The following is a 24,026-nucleotide window of genomic DNA, read 5'->3' as shown; positions in this document are numbered from 1 at the left end:
ATCTCCATCACCCCATTACCAGGGGAACCTAACGGAGGGAGGGTAAGAAAGTACTCGAGAGAGGAGTGGAGGAGGCAGGGTGGAAAGACAAGAAGGTAAAAAGAGAGAGAGAAAGAGAAACGGAGATAAATTGTTGTTCCAAGTGCCGGAGCTTAATTACTTTTGTTCGGAGGCTTTTGCCAAGTGACTTACCTCCACCATTTCCCTCGGCGCTACGATTAAAGCAAGGAAAGGGTTTTATCGAAGAAAATTAGTGGAGTTGAGTTCGCTAAGAGACAAACAGAGAGAGAGAGACACAACTGCTCTGGGCCTGTGTTGCTGTTAGCTCATACAGTACATGCTAACACTGCGTAAAGACTGTTAGCTCTTACAGTACATGCTAACACTGCGTAAAGACTACTGACAAAGACAGCCTGCATCCCAGTGTTTTTGCTCATTTTAATGGGGGTGAGGGAGGGTGGAATGGAGGAGAGAAAAACTTAGAAGAAAAACAGAGAGAGAGGCGTCCGGGTAGTGTAGTAGTCTATTCCGTTGCCTACCAACACGAGGATCGCCGGTTCAAATCCCCGTATTACCTCCGGCTTGGTAGGGACACAATTGGCCTGGTCTGCTGGTGGGAAGCCGGGTGTGGGTATGTGTCCTGGTCGCTGCACTAGCGCCTCCTCTGGTCGGTTGGGGCTCCTGTTCAGGGGGGAGGGGGAACTGGGGGGGAATAGCGTGATCCTCTCACATGCTGCGTTCCCCTGGTGGAACTCCTCGCTGTCAAGTGAAAAGAAGCGGCTGGCGACTCCACATGTATCAGAGGAGGCATGTGGTAGTCTGCAGCCCTCCCCAGGTCGGCAGAGGAGGTGGAGCAGTGACAGGGTGGCTCGGAAGAGTGGGGTAATTGGCCGGATACAATTGGGGAGAAAAACGGGCGGGGGGGGTGGGGGGGTGAAAGGATACATCTGAAAATAGCCCTTTTCTCTTCCTTTGTGTCTCTTACAGGAAGCCATTCTCAGTGCGTGGATCCAGTACAGCGATGGTTCACTGACACCACTAGACATCTACGACCCCAAGGACTTCCTCCTCTCAGCCATCTCATTGGATGAGAGGGTCATCACCACAACCAATCAAGTGCTGACCTTATTTAACTTGCTGTTATCTGATTCATATGAATGAAATTAATTGCATTTTTCTATCAAGTATAATTTTTTGAAATATGTTATTATTATTATTAAAAAAAAAGTATGTGCATTTTTTCTAATACAATTCACAGACAAAATGTGTCCTTTGCAGCTTTTCACAGCAGCCATATTAGCTGTACGAATCCTAGGTCCAAATTATGAACTGCCAAAAATCCACTTATTTGTCTTTTAACTTCACGTCCTCTACCACTGCCAATCAGGAGCAGCACTGGCCAACTGTTGTGGCGGAAGGAGAGGGACAGGGAGCACTGGTGCGCATTGAGATGGTCATCTCTGAAACCTGTCAGAAATCCAAGAGGAAGAGTGTGCTGGCATCCGGAGTCGGGAACGTGCACGTGAAGTTCAGAGTTCAGAACGAGGAAAGAGGAGGGCTGGGAGGGGCCCAGGAGCAGGGAGGAGGAGGAGGCTCTGATAACAGCACCAATGAGCAACAAACAAAAACAGAGAAAGAGGGTGGAGGATGGAAGCACAACAACGCAGCAGCAGTGGACCGAGAGGAGGGGGCAATGAGAAAGGTGGGAAGGATGGATGGATATTTGCATGGATGGATGTGTGGAGCACATGCCTGTATTATGCTCCTTTCAACTGAGCTGAATCTCAATTCAGAAACTGGATCACCGGTTCTTCATATTGAATTAGTAGTGCAGCACTAAAACTATTCCTGCGATTTGTTCCCTCCATTCCTTGTATAGCTGGATGGGACACGACACCATATCTGCCAGGGTTAGGGGGGCTCTAACTTAGTGGGCAGAGCATGGCACTTAAACTATCAGACTATGAAATCCAATTTCCACTAACACTGCAAAATATTTATGTAAGGGATAATGTCCGACGAAGTGTTCATAATCAGGAATTAATGGACTCCGTGGAGGCAAAAAATTAAGACCATTAATTAATATTTTCATGCGTTTTGCAATCAAAATCTAATGTTTTTTTCACAAGCCATAACCCAATTTCCCTGGTAACACCTGAGGATTTGGCTAATACCTGGAACAATCATTATCATCCCATAAGGTTCTTATCCAATGGAAATGTGTTTCACTACTCCAGTAAATAGGACAAACCTTCCCAGATAACAAAATTGCTGTGGCCCGGACCCGTCCCACACTGTCACTTTCATCCGGCCCACATATCACGTGGAATGATGGCACTTGAGCGGTCCGCTCCTGTTTGCCAGATCTGGGCCAGAACCAAGCCATAGCAATGCCACATGTGCCACATATTTGCCAGAGGTGCCCCATATTTGTTTTGTGATATTTGGGCCATATTCACCATTTACCACACGGGCCACTTCAGGGTCACATCCAGATTACATGTTGCCGAGAGCTCCGCATCTTTGCCAAAAAAGGCCCACATTTGATTTGGCATATTTGGGCCATATTTGCTATTATATACATGTGGGCCACTTCAGGCTCACATCCATTTTGTCAGGGCCAGAAGAAGGCCATCAGTGCTGCATCATTGCCTGAAGTGGCCCACATCCCGTGGCTATCTGGATTAGATATGACTTGGCAATAGGAGATATTTCTAGTCCGCTCAGCTCATAGAATCCTTTGGTTCAGCTATGAGCCAGAAAGCTAACATTATGGTAGCAAGATTCAAAGTCAATAACATTGTGTACAGTTGACAAAGAGTAAATATAATTTTACAGTATGTTTAACAGCAACACTAGCTAGCTAGCCAGCCATGTGATTGTCCCTAAATCAATATCAAGATTTTCATGAACAAATGACAAGGCATATGTACTGTTGGCCACACCCTTAAGTAGCGAGTTGAATAGCGATGGGATTTGGGATGTGTCGTGCTTTTTCGTGTTGTAGTCATGGGCTTGTCCAACAATTTTGTTTTAAATAATACCTGTGAAGTACCTGTAATTAGATGTTAGCTTGTTAACGTGTTGCAATAAATTCCAAACAGAGGCGTTGATTGAGTCCTTGTTGCTATGATTACTAATTTTAGCCAGCACATTCATTTAGAACAGGGAACAGACAGTTTCACTGGAACTAATTAGTAGCTGTCCATTATCAGGAAGTAATGGACACCCTACAGCCAATCAGAATCAAGCATTCACCCAGACTATGGTTTAATAAATAATGAATGATAATAATAACAATAATAGACAAATCTGCAATTTATAACACTTAAAATCATTTGCAAATGAGTCACAGAGTCACATTTGGGTTTGACATTGGTTTTGGTTTTTATAATGACATGAGGCAAAGTAAAAATACAGAAAAGAAAACTGAGGATCGGTGAAAAGCTACTTTAAACATTATATCTCTCCCCTCTCCAGGTTAGCACAACAACAAAGACCACAGTGACCCACCGCACCACAGGCAGTAAATCAGGCAGTGGGGGTAGCAGCAGCAGTCGGGGTGGTGGCCCCAGCCAAGCAGGGGACTACCCTGCCCAAGTGGAGGTGCCTGGAACTGGGGAGAGCGACTTGTCCCAGACCCCCAGAGGCCTGTCCGACCTGGAGATAGGAATGTATGCCCTGCTGGGAGTGTTCTGTCTTGCGATACTGGTCTTCCTCATCAACTGTGTCAGCTTTGCCTTCAGGTAAATCACTGGGAAAATTGTGGGCCCTTACATCATTTTTATTACATTGAAAATTAAGTTGCTCTCTGTTTATAAATGTATGTGGGAATAGGTCAAAATAGCAAGTTCTCTGTCCACTAATGTCTAGCAGTTTAAGACCTCCATCCGTCGACCCACATGTAGCCTTTATAGGCCTAAAATTGCATCCAGTCAAAGTCCCCTTGTTTTCCAAGGGGTTTGGATAATGGATGGATGGATGGATGTCTCTCACATTGCATTTACACAGTCATCAACTTGACTGACAAGTCACCAAAAGTCCATGTATCTTCTATGGAGCTGAGCAACTATTCTAGGTTAGGCGAGCAAATGCTTTATTACCTTCACAAAAAATTGATTTTTAGATTTTTTTGGCCAGTGTCATACATCAGCAGCCAATTAGATTTTTTGTTCCCCTGGTTTCCCTTCTAACATGACAAAAGTTCCATGGATGAATATTACATTTGCTGTAACCAAAATGGATGAGAAGCTTATCACCGCTATACAAAGATTATCCCATGCTTTAACAACTTTCACCTAAGAGTCTTAACAATAAATGCTTCAAAAATTATGCATGGTGAAACGATTCTGCCATTGTTGGCATCATACTTAACGATGTAAGCTGCTGTATTTGATGAAAATAATCCCACAGCATTTCCACATAGTGAAATTAATATTTGTACCTTCCCATTGTAATTGTAATTTAACACTGATCCAAAATATTTGTGGCTACACAGTGTAATAAAACCAACAACACATTACCACTTTATGCCGGCAGAGCCATTGTTTTTCCATGGAGAGAGCCATTGCCCAATTTAGCAGCACCGCCACCTCGGGCAGCACGGACTGCTTGGATTTTCAGCTTTTCTGCTGCACTCCGAGTTCAAACTATTTGAAATTTAGGCCCCCTTTGCTGATAACATTTCAAAGGGCTTTTTTGTTATTAAGGTACCATGCTCTTTGAGCAAATGTTGAGCTATTGGTTATCGCTGTTCTGTGCCTAACACAGCAGCGAGTGCAACTACGGTGGCTTGTCACATGTCCATGGCTTAACAAAGATGCACAGCTACTGCTATGCTAACATCACTGTGATGTTAGCATAGCAGAATAAACACACCTGCAGATAATTACATTAATGGCTCTGTTGGATATAGGTGTACTAAAGAACCAGCATTGGCAGTACTATTGATGATTGGTAGTGCTGGCTCTGTCCGTCAATGCTGATGGATGTGCTCACACACCTAAATCTAGGCTTAAGTTACTCTTTAAATGCCACCCATCATAACCAAGAGCTTAGCAACTCGTCAACTAAGTAGATGGCTGTGTAATTGTAGCAGCATCAGCCTTCTTACCATCTCAATAAAGCAAAAATACAAAGGAAGAAGATTTCCAGCTCTTCCTTTTGCAAATTATAATGACATTTAAAAGAAATGGCCGGCACTAGTCACGGGGCCTGACTAGTGTGTTTGATCAGCAGGTATCGTCACAAGCAGCTCCCTGTTCTGGAGGCAGGGGGCAACATGAACCACGCCCACGACTGGGTTTGGCTCGGCAACGAGGCTGACCTGTTAGCCGACCACTCTGACCACTGCCAGGGCCCGCTGCAGGACGAGTGCACCACTATCATTGACCGGAATGAGGAAGGATATGAAGAGAGCAAGTACCTGTTGAATGGAGAGGGTAACAGTGTGGTAATGGGCATGGGCACCATTGGTGGTGGCGGCGGCGGCGGAGGCACAGGTGGACACCGAGGCATTAGTCATGGGCAGACCTTGCCAAGGTCTGTTCCAGAGCCACGACAGTGCCTTTCCAGAATCCCCATTGGTGGCAAGGACCCCACCGGTAAATCAGAAGCCCTAAATAATTCTCCCCGAGCCAATGTGGCAGCCGCCGCCATTGTCGCTGCTGCCACGAAACGTAAACGTGTCAAGTTTACATCTTTTGCCACTGTTCTACCCAATGAAGACGCTGGTGGAGGCAGCACTTACGCTAACTCCTCTGTGCTGGTGGCCAATGGGAGTGAGGACGACATCAAGTGGGTTTGTCAGGATATGGACCTGGGCCAGTCAGAAATCAGAACCTACATGGAGAGGCTACAAGACAGTCTGTGATTGATAGGAAGAGCGCGACAGATGAGGAAAGGGAGACGATTACTGGGGTAGGGGGAAGATGGATAAATGAATATAACTTACCTGTAATGCCTTTTGAATGGGTTAAGGGAGAGGAAGGAGGGAAAACAAGGAAGGAAAGAAGGAACGGGAAGGCCAATCATTCGAGCTGCCACAAAGGTTTGCAGTAGGAGGGATGAGGAGAGGAAACATGGGTAAGAGAGCTCACAGGGAAAAAGAGAGGTATAACTCTTAGACATAAGGAAAATAGGACACACAAAGTGAAGGGAATATTTGCATTTCGCTTCCTGCACCCAGCCTGTTAAAAGCATAAACTCATTAATCGCTCCTGATGAAATTAATGAAGAGGAAATAACACGACATTAATGAAATAAAAGAATGTGATTTCAATTCTCAGATATTATTTACTGTGACCATATTAGCGTTGAAATAATTTCCAAAATGTATTAATAATAATCGAAAATGAATTGATTGACTGCAAACAAAAGCCTTCAGGGTGTAGTCATTACACAAATATTAAAGCATTTTGCAATTCAACGAATAACGACGAAAACATATTCCTTGTCCTCACACAACAAAGTCTTCAACTCAGAATAATCTTGTCATACTGCAAACATATTCTACCACTACGTTGTATTACCACGCCACCGCTGGCTATGGCTATAAACCTGTTATTTGCATACCCAGATGGCTTTGCAGTGAAAGGTTGATATGCGTCTGTGTCATTGTCAAAGTCATTTTGTTCCTGTTGTAACACCAGAATGGCCTATCTCTGTTTTTGGAATTGCTCACAAGAAAAACGCAATTACACATTTTACACTATTTGAATATATATATATATATATATATATATATATATATATATATATATATATATATATATATATATATATATTCCAGCCACACAACTAATGAGTCACATTTTGCAAAAATAACCAAAGTGAGTTGACTTTCAATGTCGCACATGGACAATCTCTCTTTGCTCAAACAAGAAGAAAGTTTGGAAAGCAGGGGGGAAAAATGGTGTCGTGGAAGACTGCTTCTCCCCAGAGTCCCAAGACAGAGGTATTTACACTTGCACAATTAACAGGGAGAGACAATGTGAAAATAGAGGCGTAAGTCCTGTTTCCTAAAGTCCTCCAGCCGGTGGCGGCTGGCTTCCTGTATTCAGAACTCATCCATTCCTCCCCCGGCCCCTCTCCCCGTACGTGTTTGGATGGTAGCAAAAAAAAAAAAAAAAAAAAAAACAAACAAACAAACAAACAAAAAAAATTTACATTTTTTGTGAAGTGTACTGCACAGCAGAAATACTGTATTTAAACTGTAAAGACTATCCGGGGTCTCTTGTGTACGAGGGAACCACTCGGGCACTGCGGTGCCTGACTGAACTGTTTAATAACAAGGACTAGTCGTCCATTATCCATGTAGGCCATGAGGCAGACCAGAGAACCAGTGAGTTGTTGTTAGCAGTTAAACCATCACGCACCACAATGAGAATACAGTGACACCGTTTGTTTGGACACCCAACCATCAACAGGGAGCTCTCGCTGGTCAGAGCTCCTCATTCTCCTCCTCCTGGGTTCACCTGTTTTGATAGAGCTTGTTTCTAGTAAGGCCTTCTTCCCTGCTACGCCCGTCTCCATCACAAGAGTTATTGGTTTTAGCTTTTTTTATCCACAGGTTAATGATAAGAGTTGTTTTGGGGTTTTTTTGTTCTTAGAAATATACTGATTTATTTTCATGTTAGAGAGGGTGAGGGGGGAAAGAGGAAGAGGAGAGACAGAGCAGGAAATCCTGTTGAAGTGGAAGCACTGGTGAAGGATAGCAACTAGTCAGAAGAAGAAATGAGAGGATGGGAAGAGGAAGAGAGGGAAGCTAGGGAAGAGAAGGAAGCGGAAGAGAGGGAAGTGAGGGAAAGGAAGGAAGAGAGGGAAGAGGAAGAGAGGGAAGAGAAGGAAGCGGAAGAGAGGGAAAGGAAGGAAGAGAGGGAAGAGAGGGAAGCGGGTGCCTCACCTTCGTTTTAGCTCAGGTGACGAGTCGTGACGAATTGACAATACAAACAAGAAAGCTGTAAGATTGTAAAAACCGCAATATTTATTTATAAATGTGTAACTGTTTCAGAGTACACCGTATGTTGTAAATAAATAAACATGCTTCAGAGTGCTTGTGAATACGATTACAGGTCACTAACCGACGACATGGTGATGTTTTGTACATTTTAAAGTGCAAATATGCTATATGATATTATTTACTGCCACCATGTGAACCTGATCTTATTTTTGTTTATTTGTTTATTGGTTTGATTGATTGATGGCTTGATTGATTGATTTTCTAAAGGTAATTCTTTCGGTTAGTTGGATTAAATCTGAGTTGTTGTCTTTCTACAGGGTAGAAATCTTTTTTTTTTCCTTTGTAATAAGATGTACAAAAAGAAGTGAAGGCAGTGCGGCCTACATAAAACTCAATGATGCTTGAGAGTCGGACGAGATCAACTGATGAACTTTGACAAAGCACTGAAGGAACATTCCAGCATCCCAGACAACTCCAACCCCCAGACACAGGTCAGCCCGCTGACCGCCGGGCAAGTCCAAGAGCAAAACCTCACGGACCAAAGACGTCCAAAACCACAAACTGGTTCAACACAGACAAAGAAGGTCTGGTGTTTTGCCGTGGTGCATTGCACACAGTAAAATCATAATGCGTGGGCTATGAAGGGTTAATAATTCAGAAATCCTGGCTTGAAAGAGAAGATGGGAAGCTGGGTTAGGTCTGGGAGCTGTGTGACCTATAAGTTGACTCTGCGTGGGTCGGGTGGATGAAGTTCACCAAAGCAATAGACATTATTTTCACTGAGGGCAATGGCCATATTTAATCTAATTATCCAGTATACACATTAGTACCTTGCCACAGCTGAGATAGCTGGTGTACTTAACACGGGAACAGTTGAAGTTAAATGGGGGTGTGATGTCCTTAAATAAGCTTAGTTCTGCTGTGAAGAACCTTGTGACTCTTGCCCACTAAGTACTGTGAGTTTTACCACAAAACAGGGCTGAAGTCATTTTGGGGCATTTGAGCATATATTTTTTTTCAGCACCAGAGACTGAGTACACAGATGTAGCAAATGCTGAAATCTCCATCCTTTACTTTGGCTCCATCCTTAAGAGAATTTTTCAGGAAAAAATTAAAGTTTAAACGTTGCCCCCCCCCCCTTTGCTGTCAAAACATGTGTGGAACAGTTGGCACAAGAGTTATGTGTTATATATATATGTCACAAGCTCATAGAGACACAGCTTAGGCCATGGACCCCCGTTTGTACCATGAACCAGCAAACGGAAAGGTTTCATAGTTGCCGGTTTGGTATTTAATAGTGAATGTGGTTGGGAGAATTTAAAATACGGTAATGGAAAACAGACTGGATAAGAAAAGTCGTTCTTATCCAGCCTAGAAGTGAGATCATTTCTACTGAACTGAATGACAACAATTTTTTCTGAAGAACCTCCTGGAACCACCTCGAGGGTTGCTGGGACTCCCCGGATGAGTTTCTACTGCAGTGGTCAGACCAGTTTCCTGTTTGTTGGCCTGTGACATTTGTCCATGGTAAATCTTGCAGGCATCGCGAAAAATATGCCATTGTCAACAGCACACGCTAACAGACAGGAAACTGGTATGGCCGCTGCAGTAGAAACCGGAAGTCAGTGGACTACAGTTATGCACAGAGTCGATGACATGGGTTTTTCTAAGCGTTTGAAGAAACTGGTTACCTTTTAACTGGCAGTTTAAATTCTGTTGTAGATTTGTTATTGGCAGTACATTTATTTTAGGACGTGTGTCCACAAAGGACTTTGCCCTCGTCCACATACTACTTCCTGTCTTTGCAATATGTCCTCGTGAACTAGCAGGGCAAGATAAGGGTCCCCATTCAGCAGAGACAATTCAGTAGGTATATCGTGCCACAAAACACCGCTATCTCTTACCCAATTGGTTACCAGACCATTGCCTTTATATTCTAATGGCTTAAAGAGGGCGGGGGGGGTAGATAACAAAATTGTTCGGAACAACTGTGGTGGATGCAGCCGGTGTTCATGAGGTGGGCGGGGAGACAGACCGGCTACCTCTGCACAGGGCCCCAACAGCCATCAAAGCAAAGCAAGTTTTTAATGCTGCATTTAACCAGCGCTGAAAGATGAACACTCTTCATCTTTTTGCAGAAGAACGAGAGTTTAAAGGTCCCATGAAACGGCCTTTAGAGCACAGGCAACTTCCACGGTGTGATATATATTGGAATGAAACAGGCCTGCCCGGTGGGATTTTGATTGATCTGATAAACAGCCAATAATGGCCGGACATTTTTAGAAGCGCGTGGACGTCGATATGCTATTGACCAGTTTCATTACGGTGGTGGAAAGCATCACATTCACTGGGCTTTTTTGCTGTATGCCTACACATGCAGGATGACCTTTCGGGGGCGGGGGGGGGTATATTTGTCAAGAAGAGAAAAACATTATTCTTATAAACACAAATAGACAAGATTTGTTTTGTGAATTTCTAGAGCCTAGTGTTAAGTAGATGTAAACTAAGTGCAGATCAAAAGAGGTAACACGGATAAAAAATATATATATTTTTATTTCATGGGATTTAAGTCATCCTCAGTAGCAACAGGGATCTTTTAAGTGTAGCACTTCCTCCACACAGCGGATGTTGGGTGCCGCTAGTTGATAGAAGAGCTGTCTGATAGATACACACCCCTTCAGTTGGTCTTATTGCTGTTGTCATTGTCCAAGTGTGGTTCTGTTTGGAGGCCATTAGAAGACCCGTAGCCCGAGATCTGACAGTCTGCTCTCTGTCGAATATCCCAATTGTTTTTCTTTGATTTGTTTTCTGACTGCTGCTGCTCATTTTATCCCACCACCCCAAAATGCGAAGTCTGAACGTGAAAGGGTCACAACCTTTTTACTATAAATCTATGTCATCATAGCCACACATGGGTGCTGTCATGACAATTATTCGGTTCAGTTAACACTTGGCTATTCCCTGACCAAACGGATGAAAAGTGGGTTAAGCTTAGACAAGGCAAATCTGGAGATGACGATGATGAGCCGTGTTACATGAGCTGTGATCAGTAATCGACTCTGTGCATAACTGTAGTCCACTGACTTCCGGTTTCTACTGCAGCGGTCATACCAGTTTCCTGTTGGCGTGCGCTATTGACAATGGCATATTTTTCGCGATGCCTGCAAGATTTACCATGGATTAATGTCAACCACATGCACACAACTGTCGACAAACTTTCACCTGCACCTACCAGCAAATGGGTGAAACGTTTCAAGTTACGCCCACAATTCCGTCCGTCCATCCGCTCATCCTCATAACTGTAGAAGTAACTTGACATGTACAACTTGAACCGTTTCACCCGTTTGCTGGTAGGTGCAGGTGACAGTTTGTCGACAGTTGTGTGCATGTCGTCCACATTTATCCATGGTAAATCTTGCAGGCATCGCGAAAATTATGCCATTGTCAACAGCACGCGCTAACAAACAGGAAACTGGTATGACCACTGCAGTAGAAACCGGTAGTCAGTGGACTACAGTTATGCACAGAGCCGATTGCGGTAGGCTATATGAGCAGATAACTCAATAAATGACTCCCTTCCATTCACACAGAGGAGGGGGTGTTAAGTAACTTAAAAACCTACTTCTAAAACCTCACTGACTCCATTTACGGTAGTTTGAATAAGCCGCTGAGTTTTGTAAAAAGAGAAAAAAGGTTTCCTTTCATAGTCCACCTTACATGCACCATAGCATAGTCCAAATAACCTTCATGTTAAATGCACCTCAAGTAGCATGGCCCCAAACGCAAGTGTCTTTCCTCTTTTTAAACGCCACAGCTTGACTGAGTATTAAGCCTGACAGTGGCTTTAATTTCGAGAGCAAAATGCTGACAAATGCTCTTTTGTGCCTCAGATTTGTCATGTAAATTCTGCCAACACCAGATGTATGCTGTCCATCCATCTGTCGCCACGTGTCAGATGGCAGCAAGTGTAGAAAGCTGTCGCAAAATAACTCCAAGTGAGAGGGATGTTACAATTAGGGTATTCATGCCCGAACAGACGCTTTAAACAACCAGGGTAGTAACCAATTACGTCACACGTTTAATTGAAATACGCTTAAAAAGCTGTTTACAAGGTCACGTCTCGTCCCGAACACGATCTAATCGGGCTAAAATCGGCATTTTGCTGCACTTGTAAACACATTGTGTGTTGCATTACAGCACTCTTTGTAGCATCACGCACTTGAGCCTTGGCTGGCGTTTCCTGCTCTCCTAGAGAAAAGCGTGTGCCAAAAAGATAATTGAATGGTTAAGTCCTCTGCTGCTGGATGCGCATGCCTGCGTCCACTGGCTGAAGGCTGAATCCTGCCCGAGATATATCCATGCTGTCCTTTCAGTACAACGTCCCCTCCACCTCACCATCACCCCCCTTAGAAAGGCTGTGCAGCTTGTTTTTTTTTAAGGAACAAAACTGAAAATACCTTCGACCTGAAAATAATGTTTCACAGGATTTGGCGCTTCCAGAAATCACTCGTGGAGTTGAATAGCGTGTTATTGACAATGTTCCCGCTGGACTCTGAGGCCATAGGAAAACTTTAGATTGAGCTTTTGTTGAAGACAAACTTTTTGGATTTTACTTTCCGACTCATGTTCCAATTGGTCTGTATCCCTCAAGAGGAACTATTCATAAAAATCAAATGTTGCTCTCTTTTCAGCTGCACAAAGTCCCAAGGTGCCATAAGGTCTCTTCCAAGACACCCGTTAGCTTTGGGTGGCAGTGATTTTGTAGTAATGTAAATTTGGTTGTCATGATCGAAAATTACTTGTTTTCTCTTAACACTAGAATGACCGGGATTTCACTCCTACCTAAAACGGCCACAGGCGGTCAAAATGGCCGCCGGTTTTTAAACGCTATATTCTGTCAAGATAAATACCCAGTGGAGATATTAATGCATTGCATATGTTAGTATGTCTGTTAGGAAACGACTGACAGCAAAATTAACATTTTAACAACTATATTACTATTTTTAAACAATTTAAACTTCAGAGAGACATGGTCGAACTTGAATAGCAGAACTGAAAAAGTGAAAATACCTGAAAAACAAAACGGAAAACACATATTGTTAATCTAACAAATGTAATAAGGCCTGCAAAACGTGAAATGTAAAAAAAATAATAACTGAAAATAAATATTGAAACAGTCCCAAACGACAACCGGAACTTAAAAACTACTAAACGATCGTGGGCAGTTATTTTGACCGCTACGGTTTTTAAACTCAATATTCTGTCAATATAAGTACCCAGTTGAGATATTAATGTATTACATATGTTAGTATGTCTGTTACGAAACTAACTGACACCAAAATTAACGTTTTAACAACTTTAATACTGTTTTTCAAACAATTTAAAATGGCCGCTGTCCAACGCCTGTAAATACTGCAACGCCTCGGTGGTAGTCATGGTGCGTCTGTAGCGGCGTCTGTAACCAGACATGTTGGAAATAATCAAAAATCAAGTTTAGACTTTCTGCACTGGAGGACGCTAGTTTTTTTTTTTCTTGGACAGAGCAATGAACTTCACGAGGGAAATTATGCGACCAAAATAGTGACGTCATAAATAGTGACATGACGATCACGATCACGCGCAAATTACAAAGCGGTCATTTTGACCGCTCATTGTCGTTTCAGGTTGTTCTTATCATATATACGTATAGTTTGTGCAATTGATCTAAAGCTCATTTTAAACGCAAATATATGCAATTTTAGGAGAATTTAGAGAGTGGCAGGCCTGTGTTGTTTTTTCACGAAGTTTGAAAATACAAAAGGGTCATAATGGCAGGGTTGATGCAGGATGAGAGCGTATAGGGATGTTTTTTTTTTTTGCGACAACCAGCACAACATAGGGACGTGTATTCTAACAGTAGCGCCTCGGCTTTCTTTTCCTCGCTGGTTCCCCTCAATATCTGTCTGACTGTCCCCATGACAACCACCATCTTTTGAGGTATACACTAACATTGTCAAGCTTACGTCTGCTGTGTTTCCTCACCGAGTACTTCACATGCAGTGGTGGAAAGAGTGCGCGTTTTGACGCATGGCTAAACGAGGACTTTTGCAGTACTGACAGCATCGCTAATGGGACCGTAAGATCACAGCGGTGACAAATATGCAGGGGGGATGAATTAAGAAATAATTTAACCGTTAAGTGCTTGGTAAACAAACAGCTACAGACTAAACTTTAAAATGTTAAGGCATGCTTTAAATCAATCTGACTCACATAATGAATCTGTTGTTGATGATTTTGTTTTGTTTTGTTCTTAAGATGGCCGATTCTGAATTCTGTCATATATTTTTTTTCACTGTATTGTTTTTTTTCCTTCTGTTACTGAATTTGAAAAGGAATTATGGACTCCAAGTAAATAAAGACATCTATGTACAGGAAGCAACAATGGGCGTATTTCTGTCATTTTTGTGTGTTGGTAGCGTCTGCTAATGTGAGAGGAGGAGGATGAAATTGGAAGTGAAAGCGATTGCTTGAAAGGGAGGAATGGATCGGCTCTGTGCATAACTGTAGGCCACTGACTTCCGGTTCCTACTGTAGCGGTCATACCGGTTTCCTGTTTGCTGGCGTGCGCTGTTGACAATGGCATATTTTTTCGCGATGCCTGCAAGATTTACCACGGATAAATGTCAGCGACATGCACAGAATTGTCGACAAAGTTTCAAGTTGTACATATCAAGTTATGTCCACAATTATGAGGGTAAGAGGACGGATGGACAGAATTGTGGACGTAACTTGATATGTACAACTTGAAACGTTTCACCCGTTTGCTGGAAAGTGCAGGTGAAAGTTTGTCGACAGTTGTGTGCATGTGGTTGACATTTAACCATGGTAAATCTTGCAGGCATCGCGAAAAATATGCCATTGTAGTGGTTATGGGGCTACATAATCCCCCTTATTGAGCTAGTAGGAACGTTAGTTTACAGCTGCTGTTTCCTCGGTTTGGGTTTACAGTGACACACTTCAGCTGCGCGGGTTTTTTGTTGTTGTTGTAATGGTGGAAGGAATAAATGATGCACGTTGTGTAGCCGAAAGAGAAAGTTGTCACGACTCCTGCTTGAGCTCCTCTACACTGGTGACCCCGATGTTTGTCTCTTGGTAGTTATCAGAGACAATCTTTCGAACGAACATGGTTGACGAAATCAACGCGGTTTCTCTCAAATTGCCAGAGTTCTGGGAGTCATCAGCAACGACATGGTTCGCTCAGGCGGAAGCGCAGTTTGCTATCCGCAAAATAACGGATGATGCTACCAAATACTACTACGTGGTATCGGCGCTCGGGTGTTCGACTGCAACTGGAGTGGTGAGTCTCCTTACAAATCCTCCGGCGGCAGACAAATACAAGGGGCTCAAAGATCACCTCTTGAAGATTTTTGAACTTTCCGACGCCGAGAGGGCCCACCGTCTCTTTTCTCTGCAAGGCTTGGGTGACAGCAAGCCATCCGAGCTCATGGACAAAATGCTGAATCTTCTGGGACCGGCGCACACACCTGATTTCCTCTTTGTCCAACTGTTTCTGCGACAACTGCCTGCTCAGGTGCGGGCCGCTTTGGCTAACACCAGCATTACCGATTGCCGCAAACTAGCTGAAGAAGCTGACAAGTTCTTCCTGGCCAGTCAACAGCAGCACTGCGCGTCCGCGCTCACCCCTGCCCACCCCCACACGCCACCACCTGGCGACTCCATGGTGGTCGCCGCGGCAACCCCCGGTCGGCGACAGGAGCCCGGCCTGTGCTTTTACCATGCAAAGTTCGGGGCCAAGGCGAAAAAGTGCACCTCCCTGTGCAATGTCAGCTCGTCGGGAAACGCCAAGGCCGGCGCTCACTAGTGGCCATGGGCGTCGGCGTGGAGGACAACAGGCTACTTTTCCTGCGAGACTCCATCTCGGGGCGGCGTTTCCTATGCGACACTGGGGCGCAGAGGAGTGTCGTACCTGCATCGAGTGTGGACGCCCTGTCGGGCGCTCACGGCCCTCCCATGGAAGCTGCTAACGGCAGCTCTAACCGTACGTACGGCACGAGGCACATTGACATGTGTTTTAATGGACAGCGGTTCAGCTGGGATTTTGTCACCGCCGACGTGGCATTTCCCCTTCTCGGTGCAGATTTTCTTTGTGCTCATGGGCTGCTGGTGGACGTCAGGAATCGACGCCTGATTGACGCCGTCACCTTCGCTTCACACGCGTGTGCACTCAGCGATACAGGCTCCGTCAGGCTGTCCAGCGTGCTCTCCAATGAGGACGTGTTTCTCCATCTTCTCTCCGAGTTCCCTGACCTCACTCAGCCCACATTCTCGTCATCTACGACCAAACATGGGGTTGAGCACCACATCGTCACCACCGGCCCGCCGGTGCACGCCCGAGCTCGGCGCCTCGACCCGACCAAGCTCTCTGTCGCCATTGTCAATAGCACGCGCCAACAAACAGGAAACTGGTATGACCACTGCAGTAGAAACCGGAAGTCAGTGGACTACAGTTATGCACAGAGTCGATGTGTGTATGCGTTTGTGCACGTGTGTACACGTGCATACAGGGGTACATTCTGTGCGCGCGCGTGTGCGTATGCGCGTGCGGTTTGGAAATGGGGTGATCTGTGCAAGTGCAGTTTCTGTGTGTGTGTGTGTGTGTGTGTGTGTGTGTGTGTGTGTGTGTGTGTGTGTGCGGTTTCAAGCTAAAACAATATCACATATTCCAGAAGAAGAGTAATGATGACTTTATTATCTTTTCTTTGTCAAAAAGACCAATTTTGGGATTGTTTTTGGTGTTTTTCCATTTTGGAGAATATGCTGCGCATACTCTGTCTCCGCACGCGCGCGCGCGCGCGCGCGCGCACACACACACACACACACACACACACACACACACACACACACACACACACACCATGAACGGAAGCAGGAAATGAATGAATAACCGAATGTATGACTCACTATAAAAAACAGAATTACAATGATAAATGAATTAAGGGAGACCACACTGTGCAATCAAGTCTTCCTGTCCCCGTTGAGTCAACACACTTTGGCTCATTTTCCCTGACGCTCTGGGGGAGATGACAGCAAGTAACGCGATTTTCTGAGACCGGACTGAAACAGAATTTAGATCAACAGGAAGATGTGATGTTAAATATATAGCAACACTGACACCTTCCTCACCAACAGCGCTGCAACTCCTCCATGCTTCCCATCATTATACCTGGTCACCTTCATTTCTCTCCATAAGACACATAAATACTATTACCTATTTATTAATCCATGTAAATATTCAATTTCAGAGAGAGAGAGAGAGAGAGAGAGAGAGAGCAGATGGGATGAGGGCTCCATTCATATGAGAACATAAGATCTGTTTGTGAATATTTAATAATGGACAACACATTCTTTGAATTTCAATGTCACCAGTAAGGAAATGCTTGCATTCCTGTATAAGTCAAGTCAAACTTATCTGTATAGCCCAACATAACACATTACAACTTTGCCTAAGGGGGCTTTATAGAAATACTGCATCCTATCCTGAGACCCTCACATCGGATAAGGAACAATTCCCTAAAAAGAAAAAAAAACTTTAACAGGGTGAAAAAACAGGAAGAAACGTCAGGGAGAGAAACGGAGGAGGGATCTCGCTCCCAAGATGGACAGACGTGCAATGGATGTTGTGTTTACGCAATTTACACGATACAACACTACTACTACTACTACTACTACTACTACTACTACTTCCGGCTGCTCCCATTAGGGGTCGCCACAGCGGATCATCCGTTTCCATTTCTTCCTGTCTTCTGCGTCTTCCTCTGTCACACCAGCCACCTGCATGTCTTCCCTCACCACATCCATAAACCTCCTCTTTGGCCTTCCTCTTCTCCTCTTCCCTGGCAGCTCCATATTCAGCATCCTTCTCCCAATATACTCAGCATCTCTCCTCCACACATGTCCAAGCCATCTCAATCTTGCCTCTCTTGCTTTGTCTCCAAACTGTCCAACCTGAGCGGTCCCTCTAATATAATCGTTCCTAATCCTTTCCTTCTTCGTTACTCCCAGTGAAAATCTTAGCATCTTCAACTCTGCCACCTCCAGCTCTGCCTCCTGTCTTTTCGTCAGTGCCACTGTCTCCAAACCATATAACATAACTGGTCTCACAACCATCTTGTAAACTTTCCCTTTAACTCTTGCTGGTGCCCTTCTGTCGCAAATCACTCCCGACACACTTCTCCACCCACTCCAACCTGCATGCACTCTCTTTTTCACCTCTCTACTGCACTCCCCGTTACTTTGGACAGTTGACCCCAAGTATTTAAACTCAAATGCCTTTGTCACCTCCACTCCTTGCATCCTGACCATTCCACTGTCCTCTCTCTCATTCACGCATAGGTATTCTGTCTTGCTCCTACTGACTTTCATTCCTCTTCTCTCCAGTGCATACCTCCACCTCTCCAGGCTCTCCTCAACCTGCACCCTACTCTCACTACAGATCACAATGTCATCCGCGAACATCATCGTCCATGGAGACTCCTGCCTGATCTTGTCCGTCAACCTGTCCATCACCATTGCAAACAAGAAAGGGCTCAGAGCCGATCCTTGATGTAATCCCACCTCCACCTTGAACCCATCTGTCATTCCAACCGCACACCTCACCACTGTCACACTGCCCTCATACGTATCCTGCACCACTCCTACATACTTCTCTGCAACTCCTGACTTCCTCATACAATACCACACCTCCTCTCTCGGCACTCTGTCATAAGCTTTCTCTAAATCTACAAAGACACAATGCAACTCTTTCTGGCCTTCTCTATACTTCTCAATCAACATTCTCAAAGCAAACATCGCACCTGTGGTGCTCTTTCGTGGCATGAACCCATACTGCTGCTCGCTGATCATCACCTCTCCTCTTAACCTAGCTTCTATTACTCTTTCCCAAATCTTCATGCTGTGGCTGATCAACTTTATACCTCTGTAGTTGTTACAGTTCTGCACATTGCCCTTGTTCTTGAAAATCGGTACCAGTATGCTTCTTCTCCACTCCTCAGGCATCCTCTCACTTTCCAGGATTGTGTTAAACAATCTAGTTAAAAACTCCACTGCCATCTCTCCTAAACATCTCCATGCCTCCACAGGTATGTCATCAGGGCCAACTGCCTTTCCACTCTTCATCCTCTTCATAGCTGCCCTCACTTCCTCCTTGCTAATCCGCTGAACTTCCTGATTCACTATCCCTACATCATCCAACCTTCTCTCTCTCTCATTTTCTTCATTCATCAGCCCCTCAAAGTATTCCTTCCACCTTCTTAGCACACTCCCCTCGCTTGTCAGCACATTTCCATCTCTATCCTTGATCGCCCTAACTTACTGCACATCCTTTGCAGCTTGGTCCCTCTGTCTAGCCAATCGGTACAAGTCCTTTTCTCCTTCCTTAGTGTCTAATCTGTCATACAACTCACCATACGCCTTTTCCTTTGCCTTTGCCACCTCTCTCTTTGCTTTACGCTGCATCTCCTTGTACTCCTGTCTACTTTCGTCATCTCTCTTACTATCCCACTTCTTCTTTGCCAACCTTTTCCTCTGTATAACTTGCTGTACTTCCTCATTCCACCACCAAGTCTCCTTGTCTTCCTTCCTCTGTCCTGATGACACACCAAGTACCTTCCTAGCTGTCTCCCTCACTATTTCTGCAGTGGTTGTCCAGCCATCTGGCAACTCTTCACTACCACCCAGTGCCTGTCTTAACTCCTGCCTGAACTCCACACAACAGTCTTCCTTCTTCAACTTCCACCATTTGATCTTCGGCTGTGTCTTCACTCGCTTCCTCTTCTTGGTCTCCAAAGTCATCCTACAGACCACCATCCGATGCTGCCTAGCTACGTTCTCCCCTGTCACCACCTTGCAGTCTCCAATCCCTTTTAATTGGCGCCTTCTACATAAGATAAAGTCCACCTGTGTGCACTTTCCTCCACTCTTGTATGTCACCCTGTGTTCCTCCCTCTTCTTGAAATATGTATTCACCACAGCCATTTCCATCCTTTTCGCAAAATCCACCACCATCCGTCCTTCCACATTTCTCTTCTTGACTCCATACCTTCCCATCACCTCCTCATCACCTCTGTTCCCTTCACCAACATGTCCATTGAAGTCCGCTCCAATCACCACTCTCTCCTCCTTGGGTACCCTCTCCACCATGTCATCCAACTCACTCCAGAATTCTTCTTTTTCATCCATCTCACACCCAACTTGCGGGGCATATGCGCTGATAACATTCAGCAATAAACCTTCAATTTCCAGCTTCATACTCATCACTCTGTCTGACACTCTCTTCACCTCCAACACGCTCTTGACATACTCTTCCTTCAGAATTACCCCTACCCCATTACTCCTCCCATTCACACCATGGTAGAAGAGTTTGAAGCCACCTCCGATACTCCTGGCCTTACTTCCCTTCCACCTGGTCTCTTGCACACACAGTATGCCTACCTTTCTTCTTTCCATCATGTCAGCCAGCTCTCTCCCTTTACCAGTCATAGTGCCAACATTCAAAGTTCCAACTCTCACCTCCACATGCCTACCCTTCCTCCTCTCTAGCTGCCTCTGGACATGCTTTCCCCCTCTCCTTCTCCTTCGCCCAACAGTAGCATAGTTTCCACCGACACCCTGCTGGTTAACAGTACCGGTGGCGGTCGTTGGTAACCCGGGCATCGACCGATCCGGTATGCAAGTCTTATTTATGATCCGCATATTTGATTTGGCAAAGATTTTACGCCGGATGCCCTTCCTGACGCAACCCTCCCCATTTGTCCGGGCTTGGGACCGGCACTAAGGATGCACTGGCTTGTGCATCCTTAGTGGCTGGGTTTCACGATGCAACACTGAAAGAGGATAAACAGAATTATAAGATATATGAAGAATATGATTAGGAGGATGCCAAGCAGTGTCCAGATGCCACCGAAACAGCCCAAGACCCGAGCCATGTCACCACCATCACCATGGAGACCTGACAGGAGGACAGACTACATATGCATACAGGGGAGACTCACATCACACCATTCACATACACAGGAGAAGAGAAAGGAGAAGACATTCAGAGAGAGAGAGAAAAGACATGTGAGAGAAGAAGAACAGTTGCAATAGTCATAATCTATACTCTGTAATCTATACTCTATAATCTCGTCGGCAGAACAGTGCTTGTTAAATTAATTGAGACAGAAACCGCCATGCCGTACAAGGCAACTAATTGTAGGTTAAGACAAAAAGATGAATTTTAAGTTTGGATTTAAAGGACTCGGAAGACTCTGTCTGATGGCAGCAGGCAGTTTATTCCACAAGAACGGGGACCGATAGGAAAAGGCCCTGCCACCAGCTGACTTCTTTTTAACTTTGGGTACACACAGGAGCCCTGCATTTTGAGAGTGGAGAACTCGAGATAGAATGTACGGTTTAAGGAGATCAGACAGGTATGATCTGATCTCCTTCCGGTGGCATCTGGCAAGATTGAGATGGCTTGGACACATGTGGAGGAGAGATGCTGGGTATATTGGGAGAAGGATGCTGAATATGGAGCTGCCAGGGAAGAGGAAAAGAGGAAGGCCAAAGAGGAGGTTTATGGATGTGGTGAGGGAGGACATGCAGGTGGCTGGTGTGACAGAGGAAGATGCAGAAGACAGGAAGAAATGGAAATGGATGATCCGCTGTGGTGACCACTAACGGGAGCAGCCGAAAGTAGTAGTAGTAGACAGGTATGATGAGGCAAGCCCATTTAGGATTTTATAAGTCACCAGGAGCACCTTGAAATCTGATCTAACATGAATAGGAAGCCAATTAAGGGAGGCAAAAATTGGTGTAACATGGTCACATTTTCTAGTTTTAGTTAGGATTCTAGCTGCCGCATTCTGAACCATCTGAAGATTTTTGAAACTAGAATGTGGCAGACCTGAAAACAACATTTCAGTAATCATGTCAGGATGAAACAAGTGCATCTATTAGAGTCTCTGCGTCAACCATAGACAGTAAAGACACAATTTTAGCTGTGTTCTGTTAGTGAATAAAGGCAGTCTTGGTGATTTATTTAATGTGCTTATTAAAGGAAAGGCTGGGATCAAACATAACGCCAAGATTTTTGGCTGCCTCACATTGTGAAATCACAGAGTTGTTGATTGTTATCATTACTTGATCAAATTGGTGTCTGTGTCTAGCAGGGCCAATGACCAGCATCTCAGTTTTATCTGAATTTAAAAGCAGGAAATTTAGTGACATCCAATTTTTCACAGCATCCAAGCAGGCCCGTAAATTAGTCATCTGAGTACGATCATCAGCCCTTATAGGCACATACAGCTAAGTATCATCTGCATAGATATGGAAATTTATTCAATAACTGCGTATAATTTGGCCAAGAGAGAGAAAAGTAAACAGCCAAGAACCAAACCCTGAGGTACGCCATATTTAATGTCAGAGAATTTCGATATAATATCATTATAGCAGGGCAGCACGGTGGCGCAGTGGTTAGCGCTGTCGCCTCACAGCAGGAAGGTTCTGGTTTCTAACCCCCCCAAGGTTGGGGGGGTCATCTCAGGTTTTCTTCTGTGTGGAGTTTGCATGTTCTCCCTGTGTCTACATGGATTTCCTCCGGGTGCTCCGGTTTCCTCCCACAGTCCAAAAACATGTAGGTCAGGTGAATCAGCCATACTAAATCGCCCCTAGGTATGAATGTGTTTGTGTGTGTGTCGGCCCTATGTGATGGCCTGGTTGCCGGTCCAGGGTGTCTCCCCGCCTGCTGCCCAATGACTGCTGGGATAGGCTCCAGCATCCCTGCGACCCTGAGAGCAGGATATGCAGTTCGGATAATGGATGGATGGATCATTATAGCAGACACACTGTGTTCTTCCAGATAAATAGGACTTAAGCCAAGAGAGAGCTAAGCCAGAGACACCAAAATTACAATTTACCCTGTCAAACAGTATACAGTGATCAATGGTGTCAAAGGCTGCACTGAGGTCCAGTAGTAGAAGCACAGAGGTGGAATCAGAGTCTGTAGCAAGTAGAAGGTCATTCACCACTCTGATCAGGGCAGTTTCAGTGAATGATGGACCCTGAAAGCCGATTGAAACGGTTAATATAGATAGCTTTCTTCTATATGGGTGGAAAATTGTTGATACACAACTCTCTAGTACTTTAGAGAAGAATGGAAGATTAGAGACTGGTCGATAGTTACTAAGAGACCCAGATTTGAAGTGTGGTTTCTTAGAGGTTTGATCATAGCTGTCTTAAAACTGCTGGGAACAGTGCCAGTTGTAAGGGATAAATTAACAATAACAATATCCTATATATTGTAGGTCCCAGGAAAGACCAGAGGTCTTTAAAAAGTTTAGCTGTTAAAGGGTCAAGTAGGCAAGTCATTTGTTTAGAAGCTGACATGAGCTTAGTCAAAGTATCAAGAGACATAGTCTCAAAAGCTGTAATAACAGGGACTATCAGTAACTCATTGTTTAAAGATGAATTTAGTAAGACAGGATCTGCGGGAATACCTGGACTTGAAGAACTAATTTTGTATATGATCTCATCAACCTTATTGCAGAAAAAGTCTAGAAACTTGAGGGGCCGTGAATGGTGAGCAGCTAATAGACTGCTGCTTTTTAATAAATTTGGCTACAGTGTCAAAGAGAAATCTGAGATTACACTTATGAATATCGATTAAGCAAGAGAGATATGTTACTTTCGCATCAGATAAAGCACACTTGTATGTCAGTAAACACTCATGGGTAAAAAATGTCCAATTTTGATTTGCCATTTACATTCCAGTCTCCTGCAGGTCCGCTTAAGTGCACATTTCTTGTCGTTAAACCAGGGTGCAGTTGCCTAGCTCTGGTAGTGAGAGGTGCAACTGAATCAAGTAAACTAGAGAAGGCCACATTTAAGTTTATAGTGAGCTTTTCAACAGAGTCTGTCTCCACGGTGAAAGGAGCCAAGACTTCAGGCAGCTGCTGGCCAAATGCAGCTACAGTGGATGGAGCAATGTGGTGAGTGGCAATTACAGCTGTGCCGACATTGAAAGGACAGG

At 44.6% G+C, this 24,026-nt stretch overlaps 1 protein-coding gene across 1 annotated transcript in view; it reads left to right on the top strand.

The window, feature by feature from the left end:
- si:dkey-215k6.1 (transmembrane protein 132D) overlaps window positions 1-5,872 on the top strand; it is a 450,750-nt gene extending 444,878 nt beyond the window's left edge. The window contains exons 13-16 of the mRNA XM_056278865.1: window positions 988-1,116; window positions 1,388-1,702; window positions 3,481-3,746; window positions 5,239-5,872. Of these exons, the coding sequence (XP_056134840.1) occupies window positions 988-1,116; window positions 1,388-1,702; window positions 3,481-3,746; window positions 5,239-5,872 (1,344 nt within the window). The remainder of the gene's footprint in view (window positions 1-987; window positions 1,117-1,387; window positions 1,703-3,480; window positions 3,747-5,238) is intronic.
- Window positions 5,873-24,026: the final 18,154 nt, after the last annotated feature.

Source organism: Lampris incognitus, chromosome 1, assembly GCF_029633865.1.
Source record: "Lampris incognitus isolate fLamInc1 chromosome 1, fLamInc1.hap2, whole genome shotgun sequence".
Taxonomy (NCBI): domain Eukaryota; kingdom Metazoa; phylum Chordata; class Actinopteri; order Lampriformes; family Lampridae; genus Lampris; species Lampris incognitus.
The sequence above is the reverse complement of the archived record's forward strand: the minus strand, read 5'-3'. Positions and strand labels throughout refer to the sequence as shown.